Source organism: Vollenhovia emeryi, unplaced genomic scaffold (genome assembly GCF_000949405.1).
Source record: "Vollenhovia emeryi isolate VEMERY1.0 unplaced genomic scaffold, V.emery_V1.0 DF939123.1, whole genome shotgun sequence".
Classification (NCBI taxonomy): domain Eukaryota; kingdom Metazoa; phylum Arthropoda; class Insecta; order Hymenoptera; family Formicidae; genus Vollenhovia; species Vollenhovia emeryi.
This window is the reverse complement of record NW_011967243.1, coordinates 1,209,178-1,230,749: the sequence shown is the minus strand read 5'-3', so window position 1 is coordinate 1,230,749 and position 21,572 is coordinate 1,209,178. Positions and strand designations below refer to the sequence as shown.

General features: G+C 35.7%; 1 protein-coding gene across 1 annotated transcript in view; it reads right to left on the bottom strand.

Annotated features, from left to right (window-relative positions):
* LOC105569630 (neurexin-1) overlaps positions 1-21,572 on the bottom strand; it is a 218,668-nt gene that overhangs the window by 46,254 nt on the left and 150,842 nt on the right. The window contains 8 exon segments of the mRNA XM_012026247.1: positions 2,004-2,112; positions 5,420-5,643; positions 5,853-5,996; positions 6,925-7,116; positions 9,819-9,936; positions 9,939-9,948; positions 9,950-10,011; positions 11,203-11,310. Of these exon segments, the coding sequence (XP_011881637.1) occupies positions 2,004-2,112; positions 5,420-5,643; positions 5,853-5,996; positions 6,925-7,116; positions 9,819-9,936; positions 9,939-9,948; positions 9,950-10,011; positions 11,203-11,310 (967 nt within the window).

The window sequence follows — 21,572 nt, the reverse complement described above, 5'->3', positions numbered from 1 at the left end:
GTGTATTTATTAAGTAATTTTTAATTAACTCCTTTTTTATAAAAAGGTCAATCTTCATTTACCAAGTTTAAATGATTGAAAACAAAAAGATTATAATTCACAAAACAGGAAAAAGAGAATAACTTTCAAACAACCGCTTTCTTGTTGCTTACATTGAGTTTCAACTTTTGCTTTAGAACTGCGTAAAGTTATATTAATCGGCTTTAAAATAATGCTTCTTCTTTACAAAATCATAAAATATAAATTCAAAAATAAAAAATTTAAAAATTGAAATAAAATATTGAAAATTTTTAAATATTTGAAACAGAGATTTATATACATTGTAAGTTTTCATTTTACTGCGATGTGGGAAAAAGATGAAGCAAATGCTCTTTGTGAAAGATGGGAGAGGAAGTAATTATTTTGAAGTAAAAGCATGCTACAGGGGAGAAAGAGAAAGCATATCCCGCATAGTAAAAGCATAAAGTAAAAGATGAGGGCATAATAAAAGCATGAGACATGAGAGTGCAATCTCGAATAATCTTTTGATTTTACAACAAAACGACCATTTATTTTGTATTTTAAAGCAAAGTTATTACGCTATCCTGATAGCGTATCAATAACTTAACCATAAAAGTTTTTTTATCTTTGTCGTATTTGCTATTATCTTACTTGTAAAAATAAACACTTTAGCTTGAAGAATAAACGAGTCTTTTTATATCTTTCAAACAAAGAAGAAGCGTTAGTTTCATTTTGCGGTTACATTTATTGTCTCCAAATTGAGAAATGTTTTCTAAAGCATCAAAATGCCATTAAAGAAAATTAAAATAAAATTTCTAATTTTCTTGAAGCATAATTCACTTTTACGCTCATTACGAATTCAGGTTTACTTACGAAGCGACTTTAAACCGCGTTTAAAAGCTTCAGTATGAGAAAACGGTCTATTGATTACCGTAAAAGCAAAGCTGCCCCGCTATCATCCATCATATTTCGAGCGTCCATATAAGAGCGTCACTTAAATAGACTTATCCTGGAGTTTCTGCGTCAGCGACTATTTTATGAAATTCTATTTTAATGAATATAACATTGAAGAGACGATTCATTACTACTTAATATCTATTAAATTATTACTTTCAATGCCATTTACGACGACAATTAATTAATAATTGATAATGAAAGAAATAAAAATTTCTGTCCCAATTTAATATCTAACGTAAAGCTATGTTTTTGCACAATCTAAAACTCACTTATAGATATTCACTTTTCGCGTTTTCTGTTTTTCTTCCTTTTTCTTTCGTCAATGTTCTGAAATAGAATCGTCTTTTTTTCTCACTATTCCTCACACCTTACGATCGAAGACGCCACTTGCACTGCTGCGGCACGAAAGCAATCAACTGTTTTGCATCTGGTACCGACATACAATTTGCTGCATTTTACACGACATCCTGTTCCCGTAATGCAGTTCCCGTATTTAAATTAATCGATTTTTCTTTCAATTTCTAATATTTGGTCACATTTTACCTTCAAATAAGTCTCATAAATAAATTCTAGCGATAATACAAAGTATGTTTAAATTAAGTCATGTAATTGATTTAATTCAGTTTGAGAATTTTTTAATATTTGCTCATAAGAGCACAAAATTAGGTTAAATGTTTTGTTTTAGATATAATATAAAACATTAAACGTGTATTTAATAATTGTGGCAAAAGTTTTTTAATTTTAAAATATCTATTTAATCGAGTCTAAAATTAATTTAAATTAAATCGCATTATTTTTTTAAAATAAAACCTCATGTGAAAAAATCATTTTACTTTTAATTTATCTTGCAAATAAAATCATTTGTTTCGCGATATTACCACGATTTTAATACTCTATACAAAACGCACATTCCGCATCAATAAACCGCTTTATGAGTTTTGAAATTTTACCCCACGAAAATACGCATTGCGTATGCAACGATATACTTAATTTGTTGGCTCTAATAAAATATATGTTGCGGATATTATGTACATGTATGTACATACCTCGTATTGCCATCTCACTGTCGATCTGGAATTTGAGCGAAGTGAATCGTCTGGAGAACCTCAGTGTATGCCACAAGTCATCATTAAGACCTTGTCCAACTGTCACTAACTGCAATAAAGTAATATCTATTAAATTATATTCTTTATTTAATGAAAAACTCTCTCTTTCTTTTTATCGAATATAAATGCTATATTATAGGCCGGTTTTAGCAAAACCGTCTGTAAATTAATTACAAAATTTTATCAAGAAAATTTAATAATTATAATGGAATCCTTCTTCTGTCCCCTTTGTTCTTATTTCATTAAGAATTTACTGATAGCGAATTCGGTTGCTTGTACTAGTGCGCACTAAGGCTTGTTTACAGTCAATTCTTATATTTAAGGATTGTCTTAAATATCTCTTGAAATATTTCGTAGCCAGTAAAATGATCTGCATAGCATCTCCATACGGATTATTTTTTGGCTAAATACTCTTCGAACGTGTATTCAAGATAAAGTATTAAATATACAAGTGTGTTAACCATAAACAGGCTTTAGTGTGCACTCAGTGCGCACTAGAGCAAGCAACCGAATTCGCTATAAAACAAAGTCGGTAGATACCATATATATGCACCGAGGTCCCAATTTTTATCGCATTTTTGCAGCGGCAACGTCATCGTGTCGCAATAGGTTTAACGCTATCGATAAACCACCTCTATGAGATGCCTGTCATTCGGCCAAGTCCCATAAATCCAAGCAACTCGTCACTATCTGGCACAGTCCCCATTGCAATATACGATATCACGCGTTGTGTGACACCTGACGCACGTTTGTCATCTAACGTCATCTACGCATCGCTGGTATTGCCGTCGAACATTATTATTATCCCCAGTACTAATTTATCGTTTAATTCGTGTCAGTCGCTAAAAATACGTCCACTACGTTGAATACTACGAGTTAAAAAATAGCTTACAATTACATTTCCATTCCAAAAGAAATCGTTTTTAACTTTCGCCAGTTTTTGTGGATAAAAAAGGAAATGTGCGATACATGATAAATTGACCTCATAAACTGGACAGTATTTTTATTCGACTTTTCTTTCGCGCTGTCTTCGAAACTTTTCTAGCTTTATTTAAATCAAAGTCGAACTATGTATCAAGAGATAAATCTAACTTTATGTAACTTTATGTAGAACATTATATGTTATACAGATTGTAAAATAAAGTAAAGTTACCGAGGAAACATTTCATCGGGGTATATTTTATGAATAATTTTTACAAAAAATATGTAATGTTATTAAAAACTACGTCACTAAATAACTGCTTTAATAACCGGTACACGAATAATGTGCTTGTAAATTTTTAGCTCTCTTTCAACGCGGATGTAATGGTCAAGTCGAATAAAGTAATTAAAATCGAAATAACAGAATGGAAAAATAGAATAACTGGACAAAATGTAATCATATTTTTAGAATAAAAATAACAAAATAATACCTCAATTAATTAAGTACTCACTTTATCATTATGATTTACACAATTTCGTGCTCGCGCCAATAAAAATGATTAATAAACTATCGAAACTCGTGGATAATCTCGCGGTTTACGCGGAGAAAAGTTTGCGGTTCGAAGCCGCCGCGATAGAAATCTTCGTTGAAACGTTCTCGAACTTTCTAGAAACTTGGTGGAAATCTGGTTTTCCGTAGACTAATCGTCGAGCGCCGCATTATCGTATCAATTATTCCGTCCAATTAACGAGTCCGTGTAGGTACAGAGATTGAAACATTACCGTAAATTACCTTGCGCCTTGTACGCTCGCGCTTATACGCGTGTACTTGTAGACTTGGCCCCTCGTCCGCGGGCGATACGAGAGTTCCAAATGACTTCGACCCAAGATTGTTAATTCCAGATTAACACAATATCTATTTAATATCCGCAATAATACCGCACGTTTCATCACTGCTTCCCGACAAAGTCAACGCTTGGATTAGACGCTTAATAATTCACCACAGAATCCAAAATTAAACTCTATATATAACTTTTCAGAAATTGTAAATCTAAGCACAATTTCATATTGTACTAGTCGCGTGTAAGTATATTCGAGCTGTAATTATATACAGACGGACACAATTACGTTCAATTCTCCTATTTATATTTTCTCTTATTGTTAAATACCAATCAATCAAAGCAATGACGGACATAACGTATAAATATTTTACGAGAATGAAATGTATTCGCGAGTGCTAGTATAAGGAAAGAAAAGAGAAAGAGAAAAATAAATTGCACATTTATGCAGCACCTAATGAAATAGCTGCGAAATCGAATCGGCTGATTTACCGTTCGTTCGACCGGAAGCGTCGCGATTGTAGAATTGCTTATGTATTTCCATGTATATGCGAACGGTACGAGGGGGGGGGGGATGGAGTGTTGGAGATTGCGTGAACGAGAGATTGCAGGATGCATTCAGAAATGCATTTGGCTCCCGGGAAAACGATCGATGGAGCAGCACGGAAACGCGCCTCGCGACCTTGAGGTAATACTCTTGTTAATTCTTGAAAATTTCGCAAAGATTCATTAATCGCCCGAGTTAAAATATTTTACGACGATGAAACACAGTTTTAAATTTACTGACCAACGTGATAATTATTAAAATTCCCTCAATATTTCACTTAATCTTATTTTACTAAATTAGCTTTTCTTCATCTTATCTATCTTTGAGAATAATGTTATTTAAAAAAAAATATAAAAGTTTTTAAATTTTAAGTAGATGCTATTATTGTGTTTAACTATAAAATCTTTTCAGTCACGTCGCTAAAAGTGAATTAATGTAGCAAAGCGTGAAAATCAATGCACGTTATTCCATGTTTCGCGAGCAATTGCTGAGAATACGCTTTATGCGTCCAACATTTCCGTCAAAAAGAATATTCCGTTACACGGAGATGAGAGCCGCCAGCCGTTTACTTGGCGGATGTTGCTGCGGGTGACGTATTAAGTTAACGTCATGACGTTGTTCGCAACGGGAGAACGATCTACGTCAACTATATCGGGACGACGTTCAACATCGGAGATGCTTCGGGAATGTAAATCCTCATGGACCACGCAAGGTCCTTTAACTTCTGAGCGGATGCTCGTTGACATTAAGTGGATCGAATTTGTCCGAGATAAATCCAATATCTTGTCTTTCCAACAACGTGTCCTTATTCGCGATAAGATTTTGTTTAAACATTTATGACAAAACATAAATCATAGTAATGCCCGATCCGACATCGTTTGTCGAGGAAGATATGAAACGTTAATTAGTAATCATCTTCAAAGTTTTCGCGTTTAATAATACCCAACAGTCTATTGTACTATGCTACTCCGAAGGAAACGTAAATATTTGTGGCAAGCTACTTTTCTCGTCTTCTAGATAGATTATAAATGAGTATCTCGTGATCTTACTTTTTCTTGATCTCGATCTCCGATGTGAATTAGTATCTGCACCTTGCCCTCGTCTAGATATATCTGCAAACGGTCGGAACTGTTCTCCAAGCTAGTCGCTAATAGGAGGCCGCGTGGTCTCGTCGTTTTGAATCGCACGACAATTTCTTCCGCCTGCGTTCTGGAGTCCTCCGGCATCAGCGCCGTCATTTGTTGTGTGCCGTTCAGATGCAGTGTCGACGCATCTGTAACAAGATATAATAACTTGTTAATAACAAAATTATGAATTACAAACACGCAAAACTCACTCAGCTTTGGAACACTTAAAATATTTTAAACTTGTCAGATTACCATTTTATAATTTACGTCCAATTTACCGTAAAAGCACAAGAGACTCTTCATTTAGAAATGTAGCTATTTTGAAAATTGTATAATTGAAAATGTACGTTTTTACCTTTGCCACAGGTAGGTCCTGTGAAAGGTGTGCCGGTGCAATCACAATGAAATCGATTCCATCCTTCGAGACAAGTGCCGTCGTGCATACACGGTTTCGAAGGGCAATGCTGCGTTTGAATGTGACATGCTGGTCTCACCGCACCTGTAAATATATGAACAAACGTCAGGAATATTAAAGAATTAGTAAACTCAATGTACACACACAAAGAAGTACGTATATCTAATACAGTAATAAATAATTATTGTATAATAATTACAAATAAATCAAAATTAATTATCATTACTCATAACATTGTCATTTGTACTCTAATCAAACAATTTTAAATTGGAAATTTTTGATAATTAAAAATAAATTATTATTAGTGGCTATTGCATATTCATAATTTTTTTATATCAAATGCAACTTAAATGACAACGATAAAAAATTGTGTGATTTGTTGAATGAAAGTGATTTATTTATTTACTTATTTAAAAGTTTCTCCATATAGACATAAACAAAATTTCTATTTATTTCGTCAAAAATGCATTTCTAAATTCTTAAACAATTAAAAATACCGATCGCATCTACTAAAAAAATGCAGAAAAATATGTAATAATCAGATATGCTCTACCAGGCATTGAATGTGCTGCAACGAACTTTTCCGATAATAAAAAAATCGTGGCTCTATTCGCCTTGTATAAATATTAGTAATACCACACGCCGCAGGATGTTTTTAGTAACAAATAGTTAACAAACATGGTTATCGCGTGTAGGACAGAACAATATTTGGTTTCAACAACCGATAACTATGGTTTGATTGTTACTTTTAATTACGTTATTCCACATCAATTGTATATCTGTGCTCGAATAAAAGTGTACGTTATGTGTTATATTTTAACATTAATTTCAAGATGTTATATTTATAATTAACCAGACACAACTCCGTCGTAAATATTATCTAATAAATATAATATAGAAATACAATTTTAATAATATTACGTAGATCTCGTATTGTTCTATTTTTGGTAGAGATTTCTTGGGATAATTTCGTATTATTTCAGGAATAAATGTCAAAATTTAATTCGCTTACCCGAATCCTGTTGCTGCGCATATCCCGCGATGTCTACTGGATGTCCATTAATGACGAGATCTCGCATGCAGCCCACGAAGCCTTGTCGAAGGGCACCCGTCCACAAAACGGGCGGAACAGTTAAGGGCGCAAAAGGTGCACCCACACCACCGATATATAATAAGCCATCCAAGTCTAATTGCGTGGAATCTCCTGCCAGCAATTAATTGCATTATTAATACACTTTCTATCAAAATGGTATTATATAAATCGGAAATTTATCTAAATACATAAGTATGTATTTAAATATTAAAAATAATACGTAAATTGTTATGTACTACTTGTGTGATATAATCTTACAAGTATAGATTAAACTATACCTAACAGGGACTTATAACAAAAATCACAGAAAGCTCGGATTATATTTTAATAATTTTTAACCATCGTATCAGAGAGCGAATAATGAATACACAGGGACAATCTACGCAACGTCAATCATATTTGGCGTGTACGGTAGATCAATTAAGATTGGCATTTAATAAATTTCAAAAATGTAACTGTGACATCAATATCGATGTTTAATTAATATTTATTATAAACTTTCACGGAACGTCGGTTAAATTGGGGATTTTAAATGTTTTTTAATATCATCAATCTGAAACTTACTTTTGACATCCCTTGACGTTCCATACCATATTGAAAATTAAAAAATGGAAAGCAGTATATCTAAAATTGAGTAGCTTCGACATATTTATATACATTTATATACATTTCGCGTAGCTTTTTCTTGTATTCATGTTCTCCTAGTTTTCAGTGCAAAATCTCAGTGCAGATTTTGTTTTCCTTTATACCGCGGTTAAACAAATTATTTCGTAGAGAACGCGAAAGCCAAAGATCTTTTTCTGTGCTCGGCAGTGATCCGCGTTATTTGCTCGTGGTTTTACAGAAGCGCAAGGACGGAATTGCTCCGAGCGTTAGTATGATTCAAAGAAGAGTTTTGTCGGCGAATTAACCGTCCATGTAATTCGGCTAACCGCGACAGGCTCTGGTCGTGGTAAGACGAAAACGGTGACAGTCTGATTAAAGTTATAAATTTATCTCGTGAATGTTAGGAGAGCGAGAAAAGAAAGAAAGCAGAAATAGAGGTAGACAAATAGGTATAAAGATAGAGAGACAGAAACGGACGGAAAAATTTACTGCGCTTTCTTGAACAACGAAATTCAATGCAATCTGCCATGTAACGAATAAAACCTGGTATATACACCAATTAATAAAGTAGGTTATCGAATGTAGGTGTTTGATTAACACATAATACTCTTTCTGTTTTTACATTTTTTTTTACAGCGTGTTGATCAATTTGTGAAAGTAGGACGAGATTTTTGCGACTATTTGAGTCAAAAGATTGCTTTAAATATAAAAATATATTATTGAGCTTGATATTTAACACGTAGTAGTGCGTGGCAATGGTAAATTGTCTGCGTTAACCTGCATGAAAAAAAATTGAGAGAAAAATGTGGAGAGATACAGAGCGCAGGGAAGTTGCTGATGAGCGACAGAATTAACAGGAAAGCGGAAACTAGCGGATAACTTAGTCCTTCGCTCGGCGAATTTCAGAGAAAAATAGCTACCCCTATTCTGCGTAATTAGTAATTTATTGTGTTTTATAATTAACATTTGACTTTGGACTGTCAATCGAGTTAGGCAAAAGTTGACGTAACCAGAGAATTATAAAACATGTGTATATATGCATTTCAAGTAACGAGGATAACAAAGAATATTTGATCGTTCCATTCAACCAGGTAAAGACTCTATGAAAACGTGCAACTGAAAAAGTGAGGTGTGCATCAGCGCCGTGTAATGCACGCTCTTTTCTAAATACGATGGCATTTCAATTACAGAAATACGGGCACATGTTTGCTGCGTTTCAAATACACGTGGATACGCAAGCTGTCCTAGATTCATCGGATATCCTTCTCGCTACAAATACTACGGTTGAATCAGAATAGATTTTTCTGTCTAAATTCTGTCGAGGCACTTATTATTTTTGTGTAATTAATGGTTTTTTTAATTAATCGCGTATTAAAATTTAGATATTTAATTTTGCATAGATAACGGACGGAGGTGTAAAATCTAAAGTTTCTTACTTATTTTTGCTCTTTTACCCGTTAGATAATGTTATTACTTTCAACACAATTTCTCTATCTTACTATTTTGGTATCATACTTCGGTCTTTAAGTTTGTTACATCTTTAAAAAAAAAAATTAGCGAGAGACAAGAAGCATTGCGATAACATCTTCAGCGAACTAAGTCACCGTTATCTGCGGGAGGATATGTGAATCCCGGGCTGTCTCAATGAAATTCTTTTTATCGTTTTTGCGGTATCGTTCACGTGTTTGCGGCCGTACATACGTAGTGCTTTATCACTTAGCCACGGTGCGGTGAGTAAATTCTGGACACCGCGGTCCACCGACGTAAACGGTGAGCTGAGCGGGCCGAGCCACTCATAATTCAGAGTTACACGCTCGAGGACACTTATCTGCCAGGCCGGGTTAGACACTTTATGTATACGGCGAGATAGCTCTTTTTGAAAAACTGCTACTACACGCATAAATACGCTGCGATATGTATCGGCAATTCATCGATAGCGTAGCTCGCGTTTTAAAAGAGGTATTGAGTGTTCTTGCATCGAAAATACAAATATCAAGAGATCGTTGGATGTAAATGACGATTAATTAAGTGTTTTCTGGAGAAAATAAAACTATTGCGTCATGAAATTGCGACTGATACTTTTTTATGTCAGTATTATCTTATATGTATAATTACTCACACAAGTTTTCTATTTAAAAAAAACATTTCTTTTGCATTCAGCGATATATCTCTGGAAGATGAAACGTAGAGAGAATTATATTCATTACCTAGTGTACGAAATTCGATTGTGTTACTGTCGACAGTGACTCGAGCATCTCTCTCGACTCTCCTTAGGACAACGTCGTGCCAAGAGCCGTTGTCCACGCGTGTCTTCGACGATCTTATTTTAGTATGGCCACTTCCGAGATCGATGTGTAGAAAAAGGTATCCGCCAAGAATCTCGAAGGCAAACAGATCTTGCTGTAATAAATAGAAACGGATTCATTTATATTAAAATATCGCTTCAATGTGAAGTAAATCGTTTCCGCGCGCACATCAAGCGTCTTTCTACGGTCCAAATAGGTCAACGTTTACTTTTGTTATTCGTTGAATTTATTAGTGAAAATTGATGTTGATAAATGGAACTATCACATCAACAAACTATATTTATATTTCGTATAAAGAGAAAATGGAACAGGAAGTTCCTTAAATATTTAGTGAATTGTAGCCAAATGCGAGGAGATTTGTATTTTTCATCTACGTGTACAATAAAAAGAAAAGCTCATTGTCGCAATTTATTGAGTTTCTGTTACTCTGGATAGATGGATGAAGATATATTATGTCGGCGTATCGTTGTTGTTAATAGGATTACGAGTAAATGAAGATGTATTATGGCAACCCCAAGTTTACCAACCATCAAAAAAGACTTGTCAACTTTGGTAAATAATGTTTGGTAAATAACATCAGACCAATTCATTTTTTATTTTAATACTCTATTTAATACTCTATGACGTTTTCCAATAAAAAAAATATATACGAAAGATATGATAATATTAAAAAAAATATTTAAATTGTATTTAACTCTAGAAATTAATCAATATTTATTAAGTCGTTTTTTATAACACGTAAAGCATTATTTGATCTACAATAGTCAAGCTTATTCTTTGCATTTGGCGGTATAAAAAAAAAGAATTACAAAATTTGTGTCTTCTAAATTTTATAATACATTAAAAGAATTTAGGTACTTATTGTTAGTGTACGAAAAATGTCTCAAAATACCAAATAATTGTAAAATTCAGACGCGAAGGTCACTGACCGCCAGAACTCATCGATCGTCGGAGTGTCACAGGAGGGTGGAATTGTGCATCGATAATTAAATTACTGTCAGTCGAGTGTGCAACCGCGACTGAAATGAGTTTTGGGACAAAAGCGGGTTGTTATTTCGGAAAACGTTTTTAGTAGCCAATAATTGTTGGACGCGTAATCGCACTTTGACAGCCGCATTTGGTTTCATTGTCCGAAGTTCTTCTGTATTATTCCACTTTTTTGTCCAATGGATTACTCGTTTTTCGCCAACGTATTGAGAGAACATCGTAACATTTTATTGTCCATTTGATTTTCTCGTTACAGCGATTATCGTAATTCAAAGGAAACCGAGATAAGAATACGTACTCTCGTGTGCGCTCCGCTGCGGCTGTACATGATCAAACCGTTCGGCTCGTTCGTACGAATTTTGAAGGATATAGTTCCGGACTTGGCGGCTTTCCAGGGTGGCAGAACCTGAAACAAATGAGACAGATGGTTTCTACTACGTCGCTTCGGGGCCTAAGAAGAAAAAAGAAGCGGTGTGGAAGAGCGGAACGGAAGAAGCCGCGTCGTCCTCGAGGAGAATGGACGAGCTAGCCTTGTCGTGCCCAGCATCCGCAATCTCTACGTGCAATCTTACGAATCCGCCATTCATCATAAAGCTCTTGAAAGAATCAGATCACTCGTTTAGGCATGAGCGACGGCGGGTGAAGTCATCGCAGCCGGTATAACTTGCAGTGACAATCGCAAACGTATGTTCACGTGCTTATTTGAAATGTCAAGTCGATATCTTAAATCTATGATTTTTTAATATTGTCGTCGTTATTGGATTCAGTGCAAAATTGCAAATACCCAATCATAATATTTGGGTAATTGTAATCGACATCTAACATTTTATGATTTAAAAGATTTTGACCGCAGTTCTAACTAACATTTTACGACTGACAATGTGACGATAAGTTTTCATTTAATTGCATATAAGTAAAATTGCAAATACATACATAACACAGTGTTGATCTTTTACGTATAAATTATTCTAAGCGATTAGCCGCTAGAAACATAATTCATACGCATGCACGCACACTTATACATACATATTTTTAAACACTATCAGATTTCTGCACAATATATAGAGACTTTTTTTATTAAACATTTTTTCCTGTACCTATTGCCTTCAATATTTCAAATAGTTTCAGAAATATTTGCCTGTTGCACTTTTACCAAATGCAATAGCCATTCTCTCATCAATTGCGTCTAGAGTGAGAATATTCTTTTTTTCGCGAAACAAAATATTTCAAACGAAAAATATCTTTTTTTAACACAGTACTTGTCAGAGCGACTGTTTAAAGAATCAACAATATCCGAGCGACGTGCGTTTCCTTCTGTATGAAATAAGGAACAAAAAAAAGTGTCTTTGGCAGCTCCAAGTATGAAACTCATTTCGCGCGCCAACAGTTTGCGAAATAATAGAACGTTGACAAACATGCGTGGAGAAAAATCCGAGAAAATCACAGAATTGCTACCGTAGTGAAGCGAGCGATACACACCCACACATACACACCGTCCACACGCAGAATGTTTCAACGAAATCGCGAAAAACAAGAAAAAAAATATGTCGCATTCTGCACGAGCAGCATCGCGCAAAGACCGGAAATAGTCGGTCGAAATAGAGAGTTGCGTTAGTATATTGCGCACCAAGTGTGTGTAGCCGTTTCCGTTCATTCGCGAGAATGAGCTCTATATCCAAATTTAAATAAAAGCATCCCATTGTTTTTATACTAATTTTACCCTGCAATTACTTCCTATAGGTTTTACGAACACTTCATTAGCTCAAACGGTCTTTGTATTTTAATTTCTAGTCGTATACGTAATTTGTTAATGTTTTAATGCAAACGTAATATTACTATCTCGGACACAATTTATTATTACCTTACGATTTTTTCCTTGCCAAATTATCTGATAATTTTTTTAAATTAGAAGATTCATTTTCTTTTAGTAAATATCAGCTGACAAATTTAATTAAATTAGATAACATATTTCGTTGTTTTTCTTTTATTGTAAAATTTCCCTGATTTCATTAATTTTATTACCGAGTGACACGACAAAATTCCCGAATTGATCTCGTAGAAAATGATGTCTTCGATAGCAACGATAAATGAGTAATCTCGATGAGTGTACAACGTTTCAACGAAAATACATGACACGAAAGAAAAATGCATGACACGTGTAAATTTTCAAATACACTGGCTACAAATCCGCCTCGTTTTTTCTCTCATAAACCCTCCGCATCTTCTTTATTCGATTTGGCGAGCAATCGATGCAGCTGGGAGGAAAGTGTACGACGTGCCACATTATACGCTTTGACAGTCAAAAGTGATGCAGCCATATTTAAAGTCGCGTGACGTTATACGGTCAGATGCGCTTTTTGAATAATGCAGAGCACGCCTAACCGCTATGAATCAGCATCAGACGAAATGGGTCCTCCCCGTTGTAGCTCATACTTCTTCTCTATCTTTTCAGCTCTGTAAAGATTCAGTATAAGCAACCGCAAGATGCTGCCGTAAGGATACGTTTGTTTTCCGTGTTCTTTTTACGCCAAACGATTTATTTCACACAAGAATAATTGTAATATATAACTGTATCTTATCATTTCCGCATAATTAAGTGCATATGTACTTTTACAAAACGTTGATCATCCAATTCGAAAGTTATGTAAATGCCTGTTTCAGAGCATTCTTTAATTATGCGCAGACAATATATTTACTAAGCTTACAAATTTATATAAAAATTAATGTAAAAATCTATAAGAAGGTACAGAAATGAAGCTGGTCGAGCTTAGAAAAGAGAGGATACAGATATAATACTTGATAAATTGATATCAAGGGAAGATCAAAGTTTGAAAAACAACGACGACGAAATAACACACAAAGAGCCCTTTCCTATTGCAATTAAGGCGAAAACAACGCCCGTATGAAGAGGCATCGCCTCTATTGCGAGGGATCATAATTAAATGAGGCGCTTCGCGAGATATTCGCAATCTGAAAGAGTCGTCACAGAAACAGGTTGGCTATTTTCCCCGGTTTTCTTTTTTTAAGCTTAAACGCTGTGCGGTAATTAGGCCACTCCGTATAGGCCATCCACGAAACAAAGAACGGCCAGCGATATTTTCCAATCGAACCAGAAATGGACAAAAGATTTCATCTGCCGCCGTTAATCAACGTCCGATGAGACGGTCATGGCCCAGCTCGATCTCTCAATGTCGCTCTTTAAATACCTGCTTTGCGTGTATTTAAATTCAGCGATTAAACGACGCGTCCGTTTCGAGGCACAAAGCATGACTCAAATTGAACAAAACGGTAAAATAAGTATTGACGTTTTCTTAATTCACGAATCTCTTTCTCACGCGATATTCTTGACGTAGACCACGCGTTTAAAAAAATAGTTGTTTCAGCAACGGATACTCCGAGTGTCACGTTCCAACTGAACAATTTGAGAAAAAGAAGAGGGACATGAGGATGCGCGACACGGCAGGAAGAATAAATAATAAGTCTCGTTACCAAGAGTTTTCGGTCCGGCTTTCCAGCCAGGAAAATTAGCCCCACTGTCATGAAACTCCAATTATACTTCGCGTCTCCAATGTATGCACGAAATCCGCATATTCCCCGGGCGCTCAAATTTCGTACCAGCAGAGAAGAGTCTTAAGTAGAATAAACACGCGTGCATTTTTTTTTAATGAAAGAATACACGGTAACAGATAAATGGCCAAAATGGGATTCATTAAAATAAACACGTTTTCTCAACTCCGATCTAAAATCTGTTACCGAGATACTTTGAACATTACGTACATCAGTATAGAGATTCCAGGGAGTCTGAAATACCGAAAGTCCGCGAGATTGATACTGCCCGCAGAAGCATCCACACGCAAACGGAAAAACTTTTTCCAATTTCACCTTTGGGAACGAACCTGCAACTCGCCGCGAGACTCGAGACCGGTTATCTTGAACCTGGAAACTTCTCCTGCAATACGAAGAAGAAAACAGGTTCTATGCATGATTTTTCTTTGCATGTGTGGAAATCCGACGCGTAATAATAACGCGATCGCGTAGTTTTAGTAAACCTCGGCGTGCTTCTATAAAGTTAATATTGGTACAGCCTGCACCTAACATCCCAATTATTGTACTAAATATCGAAGATCATGTACAGACTACTACATACATTGTACATCTTCGAATTTTGTTATAAAATTAAAATTGTCACCATTTCCGGTTGGTTCAGCAACGGATCGCGCCGGTGCATGTGCATATAAACGCGGAGTCCCATTCATTTTAACACTTTCGCATCAATATTCAATGTCCCACAGAACAATTTGCACAGTATCATTATCTAAATAACGAATATTTCAGGTGGAATACGTTCGTAATTATTAATCGCAGTCGTAGGAGCAGTGGGAGAGCATAAAATTGCAAAGGTCGAACGGTCGGTGGTAAAAAGATCTATGACGGCAACGAAATATAACTGCGGTAAATCTCCTTTAAGTTTCATGGCAATCTTCCTAAATTTTTTTCCCCCTGAAGAATCGAAGAGATCGATCTCGGGTGACTCGTTCTCGGGTGCCATATCTTCGAGACTCTTCTTCGGGCACTTCTTACGTTCTTCCGCCGGAGCGAATATCTCTCCGAACAACAATTCCGAAGAACGCGGTGGAGTACGGCACTTCTCCGGTATTTCTTTCTCTTTCGCTCGCTTTCCTTTCTGTCTTGTTCATTTTGGGACTTTTTTCGTTCTCACTTTCAACAAGTTTCCGGAGGACACGCGTTACCGTCGAAAGCGGCTTTCAACGGTGATCCCTCTTAACAAACGAACTGCCGAGCTGTGACCCGGAACGCGATCACTTTATGATCGATAGCATCGTTTTATTAACTGCTAAATTTGAGCGTTACAATAATATTGCACGTAAAATGCGCAATTCGTGCAATTTGCATAATTATATAAATTATCGATTGCCCGATTATCAGCCGATATATAAATTAACAATAAACAGCGTCGCGAATGGCATTCGTATATTTTGCACGAAAATGAGCACGTAATTGTAGTCACATATAAATTTTCATAACAGTATTTAAATAGATATCCGCAAGATATTATATCGCGCAATCGAAGGGATGATCCAATTGTTTCTTTAATATCAGATATCGCGTCGATCGGGCATTGCCAATCGGTCATTTGCCAATATTTACGATACCGGATATTGGCGTCAATTACTAAAAATAGTATTCGCATATGAATACGCGCACGTTTCCTTCACAGATTCGTAGGCTCGATCATAGATCTCGTTACATCTCGAGATTCCTCGAGAATTACGCGAAAGTCGGATATCTCATCCGACCGAGGCAGTCGCGCCGAGAAATTCATCTCCAGCTAGTCCGCCGCACAAAGTGGCGCTTCGTCGGGGATATTTCATCCTGAAACTGGCTACACCCTCCATTCACCCTTCTGTCTGCCCGCTACGCCTCACCTTTTCCGCGAAACTCTCGACCGAGCAGACGATCAATTAGAAAAGTTAAATTACTTTCTGAAATAAATTATTTACTAATCCGCGGGTGACGCCCTTTCGTGCACCTCTTTCATTTTACGGCTCACCAATTCTCTCGAATCCTCGCGCGTCTGTCAGCGAATGTCAATTACGATTATGAGGGTTTTATGGCGAGTGTTGCCAATTAGGCTTTACTGCGATCGCTTCAGGGCCTCTCGCAAAAGTCCTTTCTTCATGCGGCAGGAAACCCATAAAAGTTTCCGCCATGAAATTATTTTAATGCGGTAAACTATACGACGTCGCACATTAATAGTTTCAGTTGAGATTCTAAAGTTAATTAATCACTTGCGACAATGCCGCACTTGACTCTCGTTCGCAGCTCGTCGGAGAGGTAAAAAGAAAAAGTGTTCTCGGGATTGATAAAGGAGAAAAATGTATCCGACGCAGTCCAGAAAAGTAAATAGACAACCTGTTGTGCGGGCAGGTAGGTCATGTCCACGTGGGAGTACCTGCCAGCCATCTGATTGCGTTACACGACCCACGAGGATTTCCAGCGAATGGAAATGTGTCAGCGTGCAGGCAATATCGGGAGCTATCGGATAACATGTCGGAACGTCTCCTTCTTGGCGAACCGATTCTGACGGATTAAGGTCGCCTGGTATACATATACGCGTTGGTTGGCTGATTAGTTTCCCCAACTACGTCAACGTGGATCGCCCGGCGTACCCATCTAAACTAATCGTCGCGCTCGCCCGATTATATGTGAGTTATATCGTCCTAGTCGTGTACTACATCGCCAAGTTAATTATGCCGGACTAGGACCAACTGTGCCTCTCTCATTATATGTTAATCGCTCGTATTTTATCAAAGATGCATCGCAACATCTTTCTCAGAGGAATCACACGGTTATAGGACAACGTAAAAGCACGATTCGTGTTACAGTATTATTGCAACGTATTCAAATAATGCGACATATTGGACTTCCTTTTTTCAATTGTAAATTAAATTATCGAATTATTTCGACTGCTCGTGGACAGAGCGATCCGAACAGTAATTAAAGGCAACTGATCGAAATGACGCACGCGGAATGCAAGCAATAAACGTTACACTCTGATACATGTACTAATTTATAACGATACTCGGGATATACGCGATTGGCGGTTCAATTATCCGCTATTTTAAACGTCACACATGACAGCCTTTGTACATATTAATTCACGTTCTGTTTGCCCATCGAGCTTCGAGCAAAGCTATCCAGAGTTCAGAAACCGCAAGCTGCTTCCTGCAAGCTACTCCGAGTCTGATGCGCGAAACGTTATAGCCCGGCTTACAACCGCAGTAACTGTGTCGTGCTCCGTAACACGGTGGCTTTGTTAAAAGTCAAGTGTTTACGCTCGGGGCTCGTATCCCGCCTCAAAAGATCGATTAAATGATCTCTCACCTGCAAGCTCCATCGACGATGAAGAGCAGGTCCACGCGAGCGATCAAGAATCCTGAAATACATCGTAGACAACTCGAGAAGAATGAGTGGAGGGGAAAAACGCGGGACTTCTCCTAAAACTCCGGAGTAAGGATTTCTTTTAACACTTTTTAACATTTCAATATTGGCTGAGCGATTGTATGTATTGTATGATACCTCGACGCAAAGTTTGTTTTAAGCAATAATCACGGCAAAATTCACAACTAGAGATATAATTTCGGTATGTGTCGTGTAATATACAAGATAATAGAATCGGACTTGTTAGACCAAAATCTATAATGAGAAATTATCTAAATCAGCTTATGGTCATTATACAATTAATATAATATTATTTTCTTATGCGTGATTATTATATTAGTTACAATACGATATGTTAAGTTACGACTAATACTCTAAATTTACTTTTAAATCAAGAATTGTTTAAAATAAATTTTTGAGGTAAGTATCAAGTCAAAATTAATTAAGTGTAAAAAGAATTAAAAGACTCAGATATTGGCAAAGGCATTTGTCAGTTGCATTAATCTTCAAGTAAATAAATAAAAATAAAGATATTCAAATCCAAGTTTAAAAAAAAAGATTTACTCAAAGTTCAAAGATAAAAGAACATTGATAAAAGAAACGTGTATCAAATAATTTCATAAGTCAAAGAAGAAACCTCGAAAAGAAAAGGGATAGGGCAAAAATACCCCGGGGGTTGTTGCCGGAACGTGGAGGGGTGAAGGAACTTTTGGCACGGAGTAATCGAAAAAATATATATTCAAAGTTATGCCAAGTGTTTTCTTACCCAGAGCCCCACCGTGTTGCAGCTGCGCAAGAGTTACGATATTGGTGTCGTGGTTAGTGTGCGCGGCATACATATACGACGAGGCTTAATAGACGAGAATTTAGGGCGATCTTACTCGCGAGGGATGGGAGAAACAAAGTGGAGCGTTTACACGAACGTATTACATATGTGTATCGTGTGTTACGTGGTTGTATTGTGTGAAACGACTGTGAGACGGGCTGAGACTGATTCTGGAATTGATTATTGATTATGGTATATTTTGATCGATTTGAAACATCTCTCTCTCTCTCTCTCACACACCCACACACACACACACACTTCCTGTCTTTTTCTCTCGCTTTCTCTCTTTCAGTACTTTTTCCATAGGCTGCATCGATAATGTAACGCGCTTTTCCCATTGTTGCCGAGTAATGCTGATACAGTAATTAATTAATACTGCGGACGCAGTATTATGTGGCTTAGAAGCAGATTTGACGTTTCTAAAAATGTTGTTAGACGATGGAATAAATTCCGTGAACTGCAGAAACTTTTAATCGACATTTTAACATTCATTTATGTCTTAATAATAATCAGTGATTATTATTAATATATGCGTTGAATCTTTTCTTTATGGCTTAATCTATATAATTTTTATTACAGGGAATTTTAATTTCACAATTATGAATATAATAATTGAAAAGGAAATGTCTACAAGAGCTTGTACTGTAATGTCTGAATATACAATTTTTATAATTATTCATTATTATATTGTATATTATAATATTATAACTTTATTAAATTTCAATATACCATAATAAAAATTATATGTAATTATGTAACACTGAAATTGTAAAGTGTGTCGAATAAACATAGTGTAGACAGCTTTTTTATAGTTGTACGTATTTAAATATATATGTACTAAAAAAATTGCATCTTTTTATTATATATTTAGGCGAAAATTAATTCCATGATTATGTAAAAATTAATTTAATCGCAAATAAATATGATATACGATAAAAACCTGTAATAATTATTATGCTTTAATTTTATTATCTTTCTTTTCGACACCAATATTTACGTTACCTACATGAAAGTTATTTAAAAGCAAGCATTTTGTATCAAATTCTTATTCATTTATAACGGCGTATCACAAATGAAATTTTTCCAACAATTTTTTTCAGATTTTATATATACGCCATTAAGTTCACGGAAAAATCTTAAAAGGATTTACGAAACCAATTTTACAGGCAAAAATTAAAAAAATGTAAGATTTGTGATATTAAATCTTATAATGAAAAAAAATCTATTCAATCTGCTTCTTAGTGTATGTTTTTCGTGAAAAGAGTATGTTTCAGCATGACCGGTAACAGTGGGGAGGGCCAATCGACGTCGATCTGCTCTTTCGTCCTGAAAATACAATTAGACGTAATTTTTGGCGTCAACATGCAGGCGGGTGCATTTCGTTCGTTCTCCTTTCCTCATGCAGCTTGGTGCTCGAGCTAAAGGCAATTGTCAGACGCTCATTGATCACTCATTCCGTGAGGCAGAGAGGATGATTCGATGAAATGATCCGCTATTCATTGCCGATCGGTTGAAATTAGAACGTGCTTTAATCAAATGTTAATCGTTCTCTTCGAGAAATAATTTAATTTCACTAATCGCGCTCACAGTCATTTCAAAGTAAATAAAAGTAGATTAGAGTCGCGATCGACAATTTATTGGTGAATTTACGCGGAAATTTTATGCTTTTATTACAAGAAGATTGCTTATCTTTGTTTCTTTCTTTAAAAAAGGAAGTAACGACTTTTCTTTCTCTTGTTAAGTAACAAACAATTTCAGTCCAGCTCCGAGTCAGATTGTATCGTACGCGTACAAAGATATTTAGATCGCGTTAATGATAGAGATGATGGTAAGAGGAGCGTAGATTGTTGCGTGCATGTGCAATGACCAGTGGTGTACCTATAGAGCTAGCTTAAGTGTCATGTGCGTATATTATCCACGCGTGAGCTATGTACATTGTGGCCGATCTCCTAACCATTCTCAAGAAAGTGCTCATGGAAAAGATTATCTTGATACGACTCTTCAAGAAAAACTTGTTTGTTTAATAGAATACGCTGTTATTTATAATTCAAGAATCAACACTGACGTTTTAAAATTATGTATTCATATACGCTCGTAGCAGCTGTAGCGTTTATCGTTAGATGTAGCGACTCAAAGTAATCTTTCTCTTTTTGTTGTATTAAATATTTTTACAAACTCAGCAAGAGATTTTGTGTCGTATCAATCATCCTTTTCACAAGCTGCGTGTCCTTTCGATAGGAATAAAGAGAAGAGAATAGAGAATAGTAGAAATAGAAATAATAAAGTTGGATGTAGGATTGAGAGTCGTATCAATAAATAGGATAGATGTATTCGAATATTAAAATATTTCATCAATCGAATAGGCTATGTGACTTTCTCGTGTGAAATTATATGTACGCGGAAATTACAATGCGCGTATATTGAAAAGTAAATTACTAATTCACAATTTATTTACGTATATCCCAAACAGCGAATAACCAGAAACATAGCAATAATATATTGTCAGAGAAGCTATCTATTTGAAAATTGTAGCTGTGAAATATATAACAAATAGTTTTGTCACTTAATTTGCCTAATTTTTCTCTCATTTTGTATTGTCAGTCATTAGAAGTTTCACATGTCAAAATTGTTACTTTTTCAATTTGTGAATTACAAACGTTTACATCACTCGTATAAATATTTTTGTGGTATTTTTAAACCGAGCAATATTGTACAAGTTCTCTTCGTAGAGAAAACACGGTTTTCCTAAAGAAACCATCATTATCGTCGAAAGTTAAGCTAGAAAGTTTCGTGCACATTTGATATTTTCGTTTTATCTACGAATCAACAACATACCACAACAACAAGAAATTCCCGTAATCTTATTATAAACTTATTAT